This window comes from Mytilus galloprovincialis, chromosome 6, assembly GCF_965363235.1.
Source record: "Mytilus galloprovincialis chromosome 6, xbMytGall1.hap1.1, whole genome shotgun sequence".
Classification (NCBI taxonomy): domain Eukaryota; kingdom Metazoa; phylum Mollusca; class Bivalvia; order Mytilida; family Mytilidae; genus Mytilus; species Mytilus galloprovincialis.
Genome location: NC_134843.1, coordinates 74,324,386 through 74,339,532, shown reverse-complemented (window position 1 = coordinate 74,339,532; position 15,147 = coordinate 74,324,386). Strand labels below are relative to the sequence as shown.

At 30.0% G+C, this 15,147-nt stretch overlaps 1 protein-coding gene across 3 annotated transcripts in view; it reads left to right on the top strand.

The window, feature by feature from the left end:
* The window catches only part of LOC143080309 (retinoblastoma-like protein 1), a 73,206-nt gene extending 59,166 nt beyond the window's left edge, over positions 1-14,040 (top strand). For 2 of the 3 annotated variants that reach the window (XM_076256075.1, XM_076256073.1), the window contains 11 exons: positions 320-415; positions 2,478-2,583; positions 4,065-4,249; positions 4,591-4,734; positions 5,091-5,273; positions 5,862-5,933; positions 6,258-6,372; positions 7,992-8,146; positions 9,113-9,172; positions 9,524-9,691; positions 10,640-14,040. In XM_076256075.1, the coding sequence (XP_076112190.1) occupies positions 320-415; positions 2,478-2,583; positions 4,065-4,249; positions 4,591-4,734; positions 5,091-5,273; positions 5,862-5,933; positions 6,258-6,372; positions 7,992-8,146; positions 9,113-9,172; positions 9,524-9,691; positions 10,640-10,849 (1,494 nt within the window). In that variant the 3' untranslated portion in view covers positions 10,850-14,040. The remainder of the gene's footprint in view (positions 1-319; positions 416-2,477; positions 2,584-4,064; positions 4,250-4,590; positions 4,735-5,090; positions 5,274-5,861; positions 5,934-6,257; positions 6,373-7,991; positions 8,147-9,112; positions 9,173-9,523; positions 9,692-10,639) is intronic. The other variant, XM_076256074.1, reaches the window with a different exon arrangement.
* The last annotated feature ends 1,107 nt before the right edge of the window (positions 14,041-15,147 follow it).

Below are 15,147 nucleotides of genomic sequence, written 5' to 3'. Positions count from 1 at the left end.
TGAAATATCTACCACTTGACGTTTAGCAATAAACAATCAAAAAAGAAATAATTCGAGAGGATTCAGAGACTCCCCAGTTTAATCTTTTCTATAAATTGTTATGTTGTTTACTTATTACATTAAAAGAATTATTATTTCTTATGAATTATGATTTCTTCTGGTACAAATGATGTGGAAATCATGGTTTAGGAAAGAACCTTGTGTATAATTATTAAAGTACAAACTTTCCTTTTGTCCACAAACCTTAAATTATAAAAAAATTATTTACTGCAATATGTAGTATTTTATATATCTTGATTTATTTTATTGTTTATAATAGGTAGAAGAATGTATTCTGGAAAGTCATGCCTGGAAACGGGATTCCCCTCTGTGGACAGCTATCCAAGAAAACAACGGAGTACCAGTTTGTGAAGAGGTGTTTATATTCTTTGATTGCAGTGAACATTTTGAATAGTACAATTTGAAAATTACACATATTAAGGCAAACAGTCCTTCAATTTATTATTCTTAAAAAAATCTGTTTCGTTGTAACTGAGCACACTATTGGACACTATATTCTAAGTTTTGATATATATTTATATTGTGTTTTAATCATTTTTATCAATGTATTGAGTTGCAAATGGATATTAAATTGAGAATGTGTTAAAGAGACAGCAACCTGACCAAAGAGCTATCCAAGGCCACTAACAGGGCCGTAACTACCTATGAGGCAGGGGAGGCAACTGCCTCCCCTGAATTTTCTACACCAATTTTTTTTTTTGAAGTAATAAAATGATATATTGACAATATGTACACGAAGAACTCGAGTTGAATTTATATTATAAACAAATAATTACATTAGATGTATGTTTCATTATAATATTTTATTCTGATTGGCTAACTGCACATCACGTGTTATTTCGTAAGCAGTTGCATTGCTCAATACAACTTTCCATTCATGATAACACGTGCTCCAACAATAAAGTGCACAGGTGAATTAAATAATAAAATATATAAAATTCGTGTTTTCATGATCATAGCTAAAAAATGTAATTATAAGTATTGAATGCTTCTTTTTGTAACTTTATAGGGTTGTAAAAGGTTGACCGTGCGTACATTTTTAGAATGAAGCGCTTCCGCGCTTCATACAAAATGTACTTCGGTCAACGCTTTTACACCCCAATAAATTTACAAAAAGAAGCATTCAATTCTTAACACTAGTTTACAGTTTGAACGGTGTAATCATGATACGTGATATATATCTGTCTTTTTTCGCATTTTTCATCGAAAGTGAACCGTTTCAGTATTTGTTTTACTTTTTTTTTTCGTGTAGCCGTCCGTCGACCTGCTATTCAGTATTCGAATGAAAACACATATGAAACTTTGCCCTCGACAGTTTTGAATAAAACTTAACTAACTATTCATATTTATTTAGGGGCTCAATTAAGCAGAGGAAGTTTCCTTTGTATTATGAATCTTTTATTTTATCGGAAATTCGTTACCGGCTGAATCAGCCGTTGGGTCGGGTTTTTTTTACCGTCTCCCTATCGTACGAGAACATTATGGTCATTAATGGCATTATGCCTAAGTAGTTAAACACGCCCATTCGTTGTAGCAGAGACTTTCTATACTAAGTATATACTAGTATAGAAAGTCCCTTATTGTAGTTATATACATGTCAACAATGGACATTCAACAATATTAAAATTCACGGTTCTCGATAAAAAAAAAAATCTTGCTTTCTATTATCTTGCTTTATATGTTTTTTTAACTAACCAGTTTGATTTCTAACAAAAATATCTTTAAATACAGATATTAATTGTTTGTATAAAAATTGCTTCAAGGATCCAGCAATACTTATGTTTCTTAAAGTTAAGGAAATCGAAGGAAAACAGGTCATTTTTAGCCATATTGAGAAAAAAAGTCTGCGGTCAAAATGTATTTAATGTTAATAATTATAGGTCAAAGTACAGCCTTCATGACAGAGCCTTGGCTCACCCGAACAGTAATCTCAGCTTGTTTTGCATAAAAATTGCTTCCAGGTTCAAGCAATACTGATGTTTCTTAAAGTAAGGAAAACGGGTCATATTTATCCATTGACTGAGAGAAAAAAATCGGCGGGGGGCTGCGCCCCCAACCCCCCTCTCTAATGGGTCTCAATCGGCGGCCCCAAAACCCCTGCCTCCCCTGAATTCGAACCCTAGTTACGGCCCTGACTAATGTGTCTTCATCACAGCTAGGAAGTCCTGCACTTGGAGGCAGACTTCAGGTTCTCCCTAACAATAATGTATACTAGTTCAGCGAAAATGGACTTCAAACTAAACTCTGGAACATAAATATGAACTAAAATTTAAAAAAAAACCAAACATACAACACTCACAAATGGCAAAGAATAGTTATAATTTGATATTTTGAAAATCGATAAAGAAAGGAAAAGGAAAAGCTACACGCACATTTCTATAAACTTATTTATCACACATTTATTTTTTTGAATATAGGTTATCTTGCCAAGTTTGATAGACAGCAATTTAAGTTCAGGGAATAAAGTGATGCAACATCCTGCAGTAAAACGATTGGTTGATGAAGGTCATGGGGGAAGAAAAGGTTTGTTCTGTTGTTATTTCATTATGCTTAATTATAATCATGATTTTAAATACATATGTCATGGAAACCGCAACCGAATAACAATTTTTTTTCCAAAAATAGATGTCTATAATTGAATGGTAATGCGTTTTCCCCCCATTAAGAATTTATTTATCAATTTTCTAAGTATTTATTGTAATCAGTTATTGTTTGAAGAAATTAATATTTCCTTGGAAACCTACCAAAGATTGATATGAACAAGAATATATTGAAGAATTATGTTAATAAGCAACCACCATAATGAAATAAGTATTTGAAATGGTTGGAATATGACATTATTTTAAGTCACTAGAAAGATATTTAAACATTTGAAGAAAATAATGACAACCTAATTGATGATTTTAATTTAGTATCCTGGTGTATTGTATTTTCGACCTACGAACATATTTTTCCGAATTTCCCTTTTATATGTTTGAACATAGACATACCTAATATTTTGAGAGTCACTAGTATACTTGTGCCTAAATTAATTGTATCAGAAATATATTTTGATTTTTAATTTATTTTTTAATTTGAGTTCATTAGCTCGATGGCACCTTTGTTGACAAAAACAAGCGTCTTATGTTTTCGACCTATCTAAAAAAAAAAAAAAAGAGATCAAAAGTCAGAAACGACATGTCGTACAAATCCAGAATTGGTTATAAATTTGATACCCAAGTTTATATCAAAGTGTTACAGGCGATCAAACTTATGACTTAATGAATTAAATGGTTAAATATACAACTATAAGATATAAAATATTATTTTGATCAAATTGTACACATTTCAGAATGAGGCACTTTGGAAGCCTTGCACGGTCATGTATACATTCATGTTTTGTTAAATACTTTGGTTAATGCATTGTGAAGTTAGGTTGGTGAGTATTGTCTGTAATTGCCACTGATAGACTGTTTTTTCTGTAAATAAAAATTAACTAATATTTTATTTTTTCGGTAAAAAGCTGGAACGAGCATACATATTTCCGTATTCAAATTAACTTTAAGTATTACAACTAACCACCTGACAGTCATGTGACTTAATGACCTTGAAGTTAACTTTGCGTGCAAAAAGACCTCTGCCATAAGTTTAGAAAATTTGTTTATTTTAGACCGATTCTTTTGGAAGGTAAAACAAGTATTAGTGAAAGGGTACAAAAATGTAATATCAAATAAAAAAACGTGAATACTTAATTATAATAACTTTATTTGAAAAATCTTCACCACACGTGGTATCATTTGCTATTGTTACTAAGTATAGCAGCCGAATATGACATCATGCAGGCATGCGCAGCATGCAGGAAGTGAAGGTAGAATTAGGTCGAAAACGTAAGACGGTCGAAAACACAATTTGAGACAATATGTTTCACTAGGAATGATGAAACATTTATTGAGGAAATTAAGATTTTTTTTTTAGCTTTCATATTAAATCTTCTCACAGAGTAACTACATATATTTAAATTACAGAAATTCCTCAGTCTCCGCCAGGACCATCAGCTGCTGACAGATTTAGTTCCCCATCACCAGGGAGTGCCAAAAGGAGGCTGTTTGGAGCAGGTGGAGGTACAAGTTCTGCCACAACACAGACAGGCAACCAAGACAATCAAACAGTAATAGCATTCCAACAGGCACAGACGGAAGATGGCAGACAGGTAAATATATTTATAAATACAGATTTTTACAGTAATTTTCAGTCACATTTATATAAAAATGAAATATGAGATACATAATAAGTTATTAATTGAAATGAGGTTTTTAGAAAAAAAAACAAAAACACTGAAAGAAAATTTATTAGTCTTGTTGCAGAAGGTTTTCAGGCAGTTAGTACACAGACCTAAACTGAATTCATCATATTTGATTTCTTTGGGAGGGTAAGATAGTTATTGTAGCAAGAAATGTATTTTATAATGTATAATGTATACTGTAGATTCATCTTTGAATTGATGTTGGTATTTGCTGTATCTCAAATGTTATTGTTTTATTGCTTTTTCAGATACTGATACCTCTACATACTACTGTTGTAAGGACCTCAAACAATACAAATAAACAGGACCAGAACACAGCACCTACAAATCAGACAGGGAATCAGTCACAGAAACCTAAGAAAACTGGTTCTTTGGCACTCTTCTTTAGAAAGGTAAATTAGTTGCTTTAATTTTAAATGAATTATTATTTGACAAGATTGAAAATTCTGACAATAACATATATCATATTTCAATGCAGTGACCTAATTTTCTGAAGAAGAAGTTTTATGCTCACAAGGCACATAACATAATTCAATATAAGACATTAACAAAAAAAAAGAACAGTCTAGTATACATACAAACAAAAGAAAAAAACATTTTGGAACACCATGAACTACACACATACAAGTATACGTTCAACAGTGTTTCCCTCCTTCTCAGGTTCACGCCAAAGTATAGACCTAAAATTTTGATAGAAATTTCTTGTTCTTGAACTGAATTAATTTGAAGTTTGTTGTTTATATTGCAGTTATATCATATGTCATCTGTGAGATTAAGAGACTTATGTGAGAGGTTACATATTGAAGAAGAGGATGACCTTAGGAGAAAGATATGGACTTGTTTTGAACATACACTTGTGAATCACACTGATCTCATTGTTGACCATCACATTGACCAAATTCTTATGTGTGCAATATATGTGATGTCAAAGGTCAGTTATTTTCCTTGGAATTTTGGTGGTCAGTTATAGGACAGAAATGACTGTCTTTTTAAAAAAGAAATAGTTAACCCAGTGTTAATTGTCAGTCAAAAATCAACAACCAATAAGTTGATTGCCTGAACTAAATGTGGTAAATTATAAGTGGAATTTTTTCCAAATTAAGCCGTTCCTTCATGATGAAATTTTCCTGGTCATGTTTAAATTATCAGTTATTATTAAAAGTATAACAAAGAAGGCAAAAATTTGTCAATCTTCTGATAATTGATGATGAAGTGATTGCTTATAACCAACCAGCATTTGTAAAAATAGTAACCACACAAAAGTACTTTTCAAAGGGAGATAAACTGTCTATTTATTATGAATAAAAAGTATCTGCCTATTCACTTAAGATTTGAAATATTAAGGTTGAGAAATATTTTTCCATTGGAATAAAACATGAACATGTATGAAATATTTACGACTAGATTTTCAGCAATCAACAATCAATCAATAAAGCTTTTACTTCATTTATTCCTCTGTTGTGGCTGCTTAAGGTTATCACTGAACTGAAAATATTATGTTTTGCTTGGTATTTTGCAGGTTACAGGGAACTCTCAGTCATTCCAGAATATAATGAAATGTTATAGAATGCAGCCACAGGCACAAAGTCATGTAAGTCAAGTAATTAATGCAACAATTGAATATTTAATTTTATCACTGCAGTTGGAACTCTTGACACAGAAAATGTGTTGGTGGAAGGATTTATTCCTTGGCACTGTTAATCTTCTGAGCAAGCATTAAAAAAATCTATATCAACAAGCAAGATAAGTACGAAGTTTCTTTGTCCATATATCTTTCTAAAATCTGAGAGAGGTGAACATTTTTAAGATTGAAGAAAAGTAAACTGATAGATTAATTATGAAAATTTATTGTTGTATTAGTTAACTGTGATGATATTTACATTATCTTACAATGAACCATCAACTTCCATTACAGGTTTACAGAAGTGTGTTGTTGACAGGTCGACGTAGACACACATCAGGTGGAAGTGATGGTAGTAAAAATGGTGCCAGTCGCTCATCATCGCCCACAAATAATACAGGTACGACAGGTAAGAACAACTTCAGATGGTTGATTGACTATTGTGTTTATTATTATTATTCTGTGGAAACTGTTTCAAGTTTTGGGTTACAAAGTAGTAAAGAAAATTATGAATCTACAGTGAATTAGGAGCAATAAAGCCTTTATTTTGGCCGAATGTTAGTGTAAATTGAAAAGTTCCCATACATATTACTAATTTTGTTCGAATTGCACTAAGGTACAAGGTATTCAGAAAATAAAAACAAATTTTTCATTAAACAAGTTTTTCTACAAACTACAACAATATTTGTATATATTATAAAATTTGTAGATTATCCTTGTTTTACATCAACTTTTAAGTGTACTTGTATATTAGTTTGGAAAAGTATATGCACACCTAAAAAACAACTATATTTGATCAGATGATGTCAATAGTTATAATAAAGCGTCACTTGCATTATTTTGTTGTATCCTGAATGTGCAAGATGTTTTCACAATGCCCCTGCTCACTACTTCAGAAGAGGAACTATTTTTCAAGCTACATATTAAATTGGTACAAGATTCAAACATTTACCTTGAAAATATAAATTTTCTGTTTTAAAATTGCTTACATGTAAAACTTTTAGTACTTGTATTTAAGAACCCACATGTTTTGTATTTTGGTATGTATAGTGCCACCCCCTTTTTGTCCCAAGAAACGAGAGAAAAAAAGTTTATTGGTCATATAATACTCCGACATTTTCTGAAAAGTTACAGCTCCAAAATCGACAAACAGGAAGTTTTTTAAATAGACACCAATGTCGGAGAATTCCGTACGGAATACGTAATTAATATAAAATTGAAAGTATTCTAACAAATGAGTAAGAATTTTATTAGATTGAGATAAATATTTTAATCCAAATTTAATAAATGGTTTGAGTATCAAGGACAAGATTAAATATCCAAATTATTGTTCTGAATCAACAATAAAATAATTACGAATCAGTCTAATAATTATAATAAATGTCATTAGTGCTGTAATAAATTGTTAAAATCTCATTGATTTTATTTTTTGTTTGATGATTCTAGCTGTTAATCCGGATTATCACACCTCAATCAACGGGTCTAATCGATGTAGAAAAAATGGTGGTTTATCTTTTCAAAACAAGCGTGGTTTATTCAATTTTCATACACTTTTCTTCAACTCTCTATGATGAACACATACAAGAACAGTAAGTTATGACAACAAGGAACACAGAGGCTTAATTTAATCGATAGTAAAAGCTTTATTGTGTCTTTATTAGGACTTGGCAAGTTTCCAGATTGCAAAACAGATGGACAAATTTACACAATAAACGTAACAACAAAGATATAAAATGAATTTTATTTGAATAAAACATGACAAATCAAGAACAATACGATATGTATTACAATTATAATATGTAAAACATCAAAACAATTGAGGTTTTAGCAAAAATATTCTGTACTCTTCACTTCACTTTAAAATTTCTTTGTCGGAGTTTGGACCTGAAAAAAAAAGACTAAGAAATTGTTTGTAGTCGTGTATAACACGCACTCCTCTTACAAGAAACATGACCTAGGGTATAAATGTGCGCGTTATACATACCAAAAGACAGTAATAGAATAAGTTTTATTCTTTGTTTTTTGCAGAAAAATCAGAAAACCGAGATTTGATAAGGTCCACAAGCACTTTACCTGTGCCTCACCCTGGGAGTCATCCTCCTACGCCAATCCACCTGACTTTGGGAGGGTCAGGGTCTGAGGCTGAGGAGGAAAGAGGGGATCTCATTATGTTTTACAATCAGGTAAACTTTTAAAATAACTTTCAAACTTGCATTCTTGTGCTGTTTTATCTGTATGATGTTAATTTCGTTCAAGGTATGGAAAGTTGGACAGCCTTACAGTATTTTTTTTCTTCTCTTTAAAACATGATCTTTGAAATACAAATTTTGTAGGCCTTTTTCTTTAAAATATTATTGTCAAGGTTTCATTCTTATTTTTGAAAACAATGTTATTGTCACGTCTATTTATTATATTTATACACATTATGAAAAATTAGACATGAAATTGTGATTTGAATAAAAATGTCTGAAGGAAAATTGGATATTGATTTGGGGATGAACAGCGAACGGCGGCTGCAAAACAGTGTCCATTCATTAAGATGAAAATGCTTTGACATAATTTTTCAAAGTTAGATATGTAGTTTCCTGTGACTATATGGAGGTCAAGTTTAATTTTAAACTTTTCATGATTTAAGCTTTTCTCATTGTTGAGTTATATCTCTTTCTAATAGTTGAAAGTGGTATGTATTATGTGTGATTGAGTTATTTCCCTTTGAACAGCAATGGTTGATTATATCTTCACTTACAGTTGAGTTTTATAGATTTTTATAAGACATTGATAAATGTCATTTTTTTGGGGGAAAAATCAAAGTTGGTCCAACTGTGTTTGATTTCAACATGAATTAAATATATATTTTGTTCTTTGAAATGCATAACCTAAACCGGTATTTATTTTCATTATTAATTCCGTAATACCAAATTTAGTTTTAATCTATCAGAAGTTTAATTCTTGGGGTTCTTTGATATGCCGATTCTAACAAAATATTTAGTGGGTTCTTTGATTCAGCTCTTTGACCACATTCATTTTGTGTCACAAACCTATGCTGTGTCAAATATCCAATCACAATCCAAATTTAGAACTTTTTTAAGCCAAAATGTCTTATATAATATAAGGAAAATGTTTACATGTGTAGCTATTATGTTTTGCAGATTTATATATCAAGATTGAATAGTTTTGCAAAGAGATTTTCAGCTACAGTTCCTTCTAGGGTAAGTAATTTACTTGAATACTTCAGGGCAAATAATTGATGGTTAAACATTTTGAAACAGTATTTATCCTTGATATTTGGATTATTTCCGTTATTTCTGTTTAGTTATATACTTTAATTCTATGTCATCACCTGGTTTTTTTTTAACTTTCAATATATGTTAAATTTTACCTTCACCCTTATGAAATAGACTAGTGAATATTTTTGTTAATTAACAAATATTTACTGATTTTAAAAAAAATGAAAAATTGAGTTGCTGCATGAGTAGAAAATATATCATGAAAAACAAATGAAAAATGTTTTATCCGTTTTTGTATGGCTTTTTCAAATCAAGTAAAATGAATCATTTTAGGATTGTCCAGCTTTGTCTCCCTTACCGATGATGAAACCTCAGACATTGTCACCAAGACGAGTATCCTCGAAATATCCAGTATACATATCTCCACACAAACAGATTAACCTGAAAGCAACTCCTGCTACAGGGAGAATGCATTATTGTTTTAACCGAAGTCCGGCAAAGGTATGTAAAAAAAATTATCTTGCATCTCTTAGGCAATAACAAAAATCCTACCTAAGAAAATTAGATTGAACAATTAACATATATAGAGAGTTAATGTTTTACTACATGATGAAATCTTTTCCCTAATGCTTGATAAAGGTGTTTTATTACATGATGAAATCTTTTCCCTAACGCTTGATAAAGGTAAAGCAGACTGTTTTGTAAAGCAACTTACCTACTGTGGATATATTTATTTTCATTGGTATCAATTTTCATGGATTCAGTAAACATAGCATTTTTATGGATATTTAATTTAGTGGTTTTGCCAAAGTCTACATACAAGTCTATAGAACATTTGTATTTCGTTGCACATTTCAATTCAGTGTTTGTCTAAACCAATGAAATCCACGAAAATTGATATCCAACGAATAAAAATGAATCCAGAGTGTGCAAAATATACAAGTAATTCAATAGAATTTCTAAGAGTTTATGACCCATAAACATCTACCACACATCCATATTACTGTCCTATTTATTTAGATGCAGTTCAAATTTCCAATCCATCATCGGTCAGAACTTCTCTCTGTGATTTATTGTTCAATTTGTTCTTGTTCTGAAGAGACATGAAATTGCCACTGGACATTACACAAACAACAATTAATCATGAAAAAGTTTTCCAATAGTGTAAAATAAAATTAATTTAATTTATTTACTAAATCTAAATATTCTACAAAAAATTATAAATAAAATTGAAAATGGAAATGGTGAATATGTCAATTAGACAACAACCCGACCAAAGAGCTGACAACAGCTGAAGGCCACCAATGGGTCTTCAACACAGCGAGAGAAAAAAACGTCGCCATCTAAAAATGGATAATTAACAATGGGAAAAAAATCATCACTTTTATCAGAAATTCATGGTAAACATTTTGGTACATGTTATTGATAAAATGTTTTGCCTCTTTGAAGGATCTGCGTGCAATAAACAACATGATAAAGATGGGTGATAAGAGACCATCGTTTCTGGGCAAGAGAAGTTTAGGGGCACTTGATGTAAATGGCGATGAGGAAGGAAGTGAAAGTCCAACTAAGCTGAGACGACAAGGTTCCTCACCGATGTTCTTGAAGAAACTACAGTCTCTTGGTGTTGAGAGGAGAGAAGCCAATGGGAGCATGTAGCTTCAGTGAATAAATAGTTAACTTAATAATGGATATTTTAAAACATTGTTGTTGTCTTTCAAAAAAAAATATCACTTAATTATTTTTAAATTTATTCATAAATCATTGTCTAGTTTACATTAACTTAAATTTGCCATGTTAGAACTATGAAATGAATTTATATATTAATCTGTTTAAGAAGGGGACTTTTTGTCTTTCTTATGGATGGAATTTCAATTTTCCTTGGATCACCTGCTATGAATTTAATTACTAAAGTGAAATAGGCACTGCAAATTTAGTGAGACTAATAATTTGTGAAGGTATGACTTTCACTAAATTTCAGATTTAATTGTAAATTTCAATATTTTAAAATCTTATTTATGTATAGGTTGGATTAAAATGAATTTTGACCTGTAGTTTTGACTTACGCTGCTGACGATAATGTGATATACAGAAGATATAGTGCTCATATTTATTGTCTATATACTTAAAGATATTCCAATTTATTGAAGTTGTATATTAAAATAGTAACCATAGAAACCAATGTAGCACTATTTATTTACTCAAGGTCAAGGTGTTTCGAGCTGACAGAAAGAACTTTTTTCTGGTGCATTAAACTTTAAAAAAACTGTGATAGATATGGCTTCCATAAATTTTTGATTAAGTTAATGAGTGATTGTCAGTAAACTTTACAGTATTAGTTAAAGATACTGTTGTGAATGTAGAAGTCAAGCATTTCTTTCTAAAATTCTGTATGATCTGTAGCCAAAACTGTTTTTCTTGTAGTTTCAATTATTTAGATTTATATGGAATAGAAAAGTGATAGAATACTGGTAAAAAGTTTATTATCTAAATTTTATTCTCGTTTTCACTTTACAAAAAAGCAGACGTATTGCTAACTGGTTGATGGTATTGAGATGATAGTAAAAGCATTAACAATCAATTTATAAACAGACTGAAGATGATGAAAAATTGCAATAATTATTTCACAAGGGAAATAAAATATTGTTATTTATTAAAAACAATTGATAAAAACCACACAGTAATTTTATTTTATAAGAATATGTTTTCATCATATGTTCTTTTTTTTTTTTATAAGAAGACAATTTTTGGTATGTAAAACATTTTATATTTATTCTTATTGAATCAAGAGTTTCTGGAAATCCACTCATTTTCAGAATTCTCACAAAATGGAAAATATCACCATATTAGAACCGAGTAAAGTTTCTATTCTGAGAAATTATGCTTTTTAGATTTCATATTATGATTTGTAATCGTAAGCGTTAATTTTTATAAACATTCTGAATTTTAAAAAACTTTTATATCTGCTTGCTTGTTGAATGTAATATTTTAGTATTTTATTTTTTTGATAGTGCAATCTTTTTGTAAATATCAATCTATGTGTAAATATCTATTGATGACAGATAGTCACATTTTTACAGCCTCTTTGTAACCTTACTTTTACTTGACCTTTCACCTTTAGATTAATGTTTTACAACTTTCTAATATCTGATTTTCTTTTAAGCAGATATATATTTTAAGACTTTATACTGTTGTTACACAAATATTGGCATTCTTATATATAGGTATAGTGAAAAGGTGACTTTTCCCAGGATATTGAAATTCGTATAATATTTGAAAAAGCAACTAAAGATTTTATTCTAGGCAATATCAATCATGTTAAAATAAAACTTTATCAACATCATATGCATTTCATATATTGTAAATTCAGAAATTTTTGCATGAAATTATTTTTGCAATTGTTGATTTATAGACAAAACATGGGAAATTAATTAATTTGACTTGAGAAAATGTATTTTTCAAACAATAAAATGAGAATCTAAAATGTAAGATATGATAAACAAATTCCAATCCAAATCAATTTTCTACCATGTTAAAAAACATTGCAGCAGTTTTTGAATTTACAGTACTTAGATGTTGTTACTTTAGAACTAGAAATTTCTTACTGACAAAATTGCATTGCAATTTAATAAACATGGTCAGCTTGGAGGGGGCATGTGAATGAAAGAAATGTCTGAAAAATGAAGAATGAAAAATTAGTATTACCAAATTTTGATGCCTTTATATTAAGAAAATGTTTCTGGATTTTTATATGAAATATAAGGGAATAAATGAATTTTAATATTTTTTACTGCAACAAGATATATCCCTAGTGAACAAAAAATAGGCATGCAATATTTATATATGCACTAGTGCAAATATAGCTTAAAGTGATCGACACCATGAGGGAAAATATTTTTTTAAATTTTTTTCTAGGTTTGCTATACAATATTAGGTTTATTGCTTTGATTTAGTTATGAAAATTAAAAAAAAAAATATATGAAACAAGAACGAAAAAAGAATGGCAACTAAATGGGTTATTACAGTTAGTATATAAAATTTAACTGAAAGAATGAATTAATTATCACTAAAAGGAAGAAACCATCCAAACTGACCCAAGTCTTATTAGGGTACTTTGTTAATCTTTGTAACAATCTAGTCATAATTCATGGTAAACAATGTTATTTGTTGTTTGTTTTGTAGGATAGATGAATCATATCAAAACTTATTGTTATGTAAAAAAAATATGGCAACTGAAATATAAAGGAATTATTAAGATAACACATTGTGAATTTTATAAAATTTGTAATTTTGTAGATTTTAAAATGGGTTGACGAATTGTTTACTATCGTTGGTCAAGTTTGGGAGGTTGTTGATTAAATTTACAGAGAAAGTGAAAATTTGACATTTTATAGATCAAAATATTTTGTAAATAAGAAGCACATGCTGGAAGATTTTTTTACCGTGGTAATATGATGTAACGAATTGTATTCATTGGTAATCAGCAATTTTTTTAAAAACTTTTTATTTTGCTATCATTGGTGTGAGAAAAAAAAACACACTGAAAAAAGCAATAAGCACATTATGTAACAAAATTTAATCAGTGAATATGGTATATAAGTAAGGATCTGTAATATAGAATGTTTATAATAGACTACATTATAAATGTAGATTTAAATATATATTTTGTGATGTCTGTATTGGGGACTTTTTGTCCCCAGTCTGTTAGTGTCAAATTTTTAGATGCCAAATTTATTATTGTACAGTGGTTATGCATGCCAGTCATATTATGTACATTATTTTAATTTGTACAGATATAAATGTTGAAATACATGTCTACACATCAAATCTAATAAAAACATGAAAACTTATCTGGATTTTATTTTTCAACTAAGCATCTTGTTTAAGCTGTTAATCCTTTGTCATATGGTATAATACCTTACTTTTGATAGAATAATAGGTCAATTCTTATCTGGACTCTTTTATCTTCAATTGGAATGGGTGACATAAACACTGCCTAAAATGAGAGAGGTCTTGGGTTCAACCCTAGGACAGAATCAGTAGAAATTTCTGAACAGTTGTATTTGTTGCACTGTTGAGTACAATACATTTGGAATTTATATCAAATGACATTTGGCTCAGAATTGGAATAACGAGTTCAGGAAGGGTTACATGTACTTCAGCAGATTGTTACCTAATGGGTTAGTATATTAAATATCTGACCAAACATGCTGTCTAGTACAAGTGAGGAGAAAGATACCATAGGAACATTCAAACTCACAAGTCAAAAACAACAAAAAAAGAAGCCAGTAATTCATTGTTTGGAGGGGAGATAGTAATTCATTGTTTTGAGCAGAGCTTGTAATTCATTGTTCAGAGGAGAGCTGGTTAATTATCTTTTTGAGGAGAATCAACTATTTATCTGAAGAAAGTTGTTATTAGGAGGAAAAGTTTTGATGAGAAAAGACCTTGTAAAATTATTTCTAGTAGATCTTGTTAGCAATTGCTCAGAGAATGCAAATTGAGTTTTGTGCAAAAAACTTGCAAGTTATTGTTTGGAAATAACCTAGTAGTTGAGTGGTATATATGGGAAAACGCACTCACTTTAGGGATCAACAGCCATACCTGTCTACTTGAAATCAGCTTTTATTTTGAGATTTAATACTTGGCTCAGCATAGTGAAGAGAAATCCTTGTCAATCAAAGTTAGAGAGGACCAGGTAAGTTATTGAATGAAAACACTAGCAAGTTTTTAGGTAAAGATTGCATGAAATGCAATCAAAACCTTTTGGGACTGACTTGATATCTAAATCATTCAAGGATTATCACTACCTTATTGATACACAAAATATAGTGCATTGATCATAACATTGTATACATCCTATCCATGAACATTTCCGTGAATTATAATCGATGTAATATATGCTCAAGACACAAAATGATGTTACACTTGTCAAGAAAACTACATAACTTTTGCAA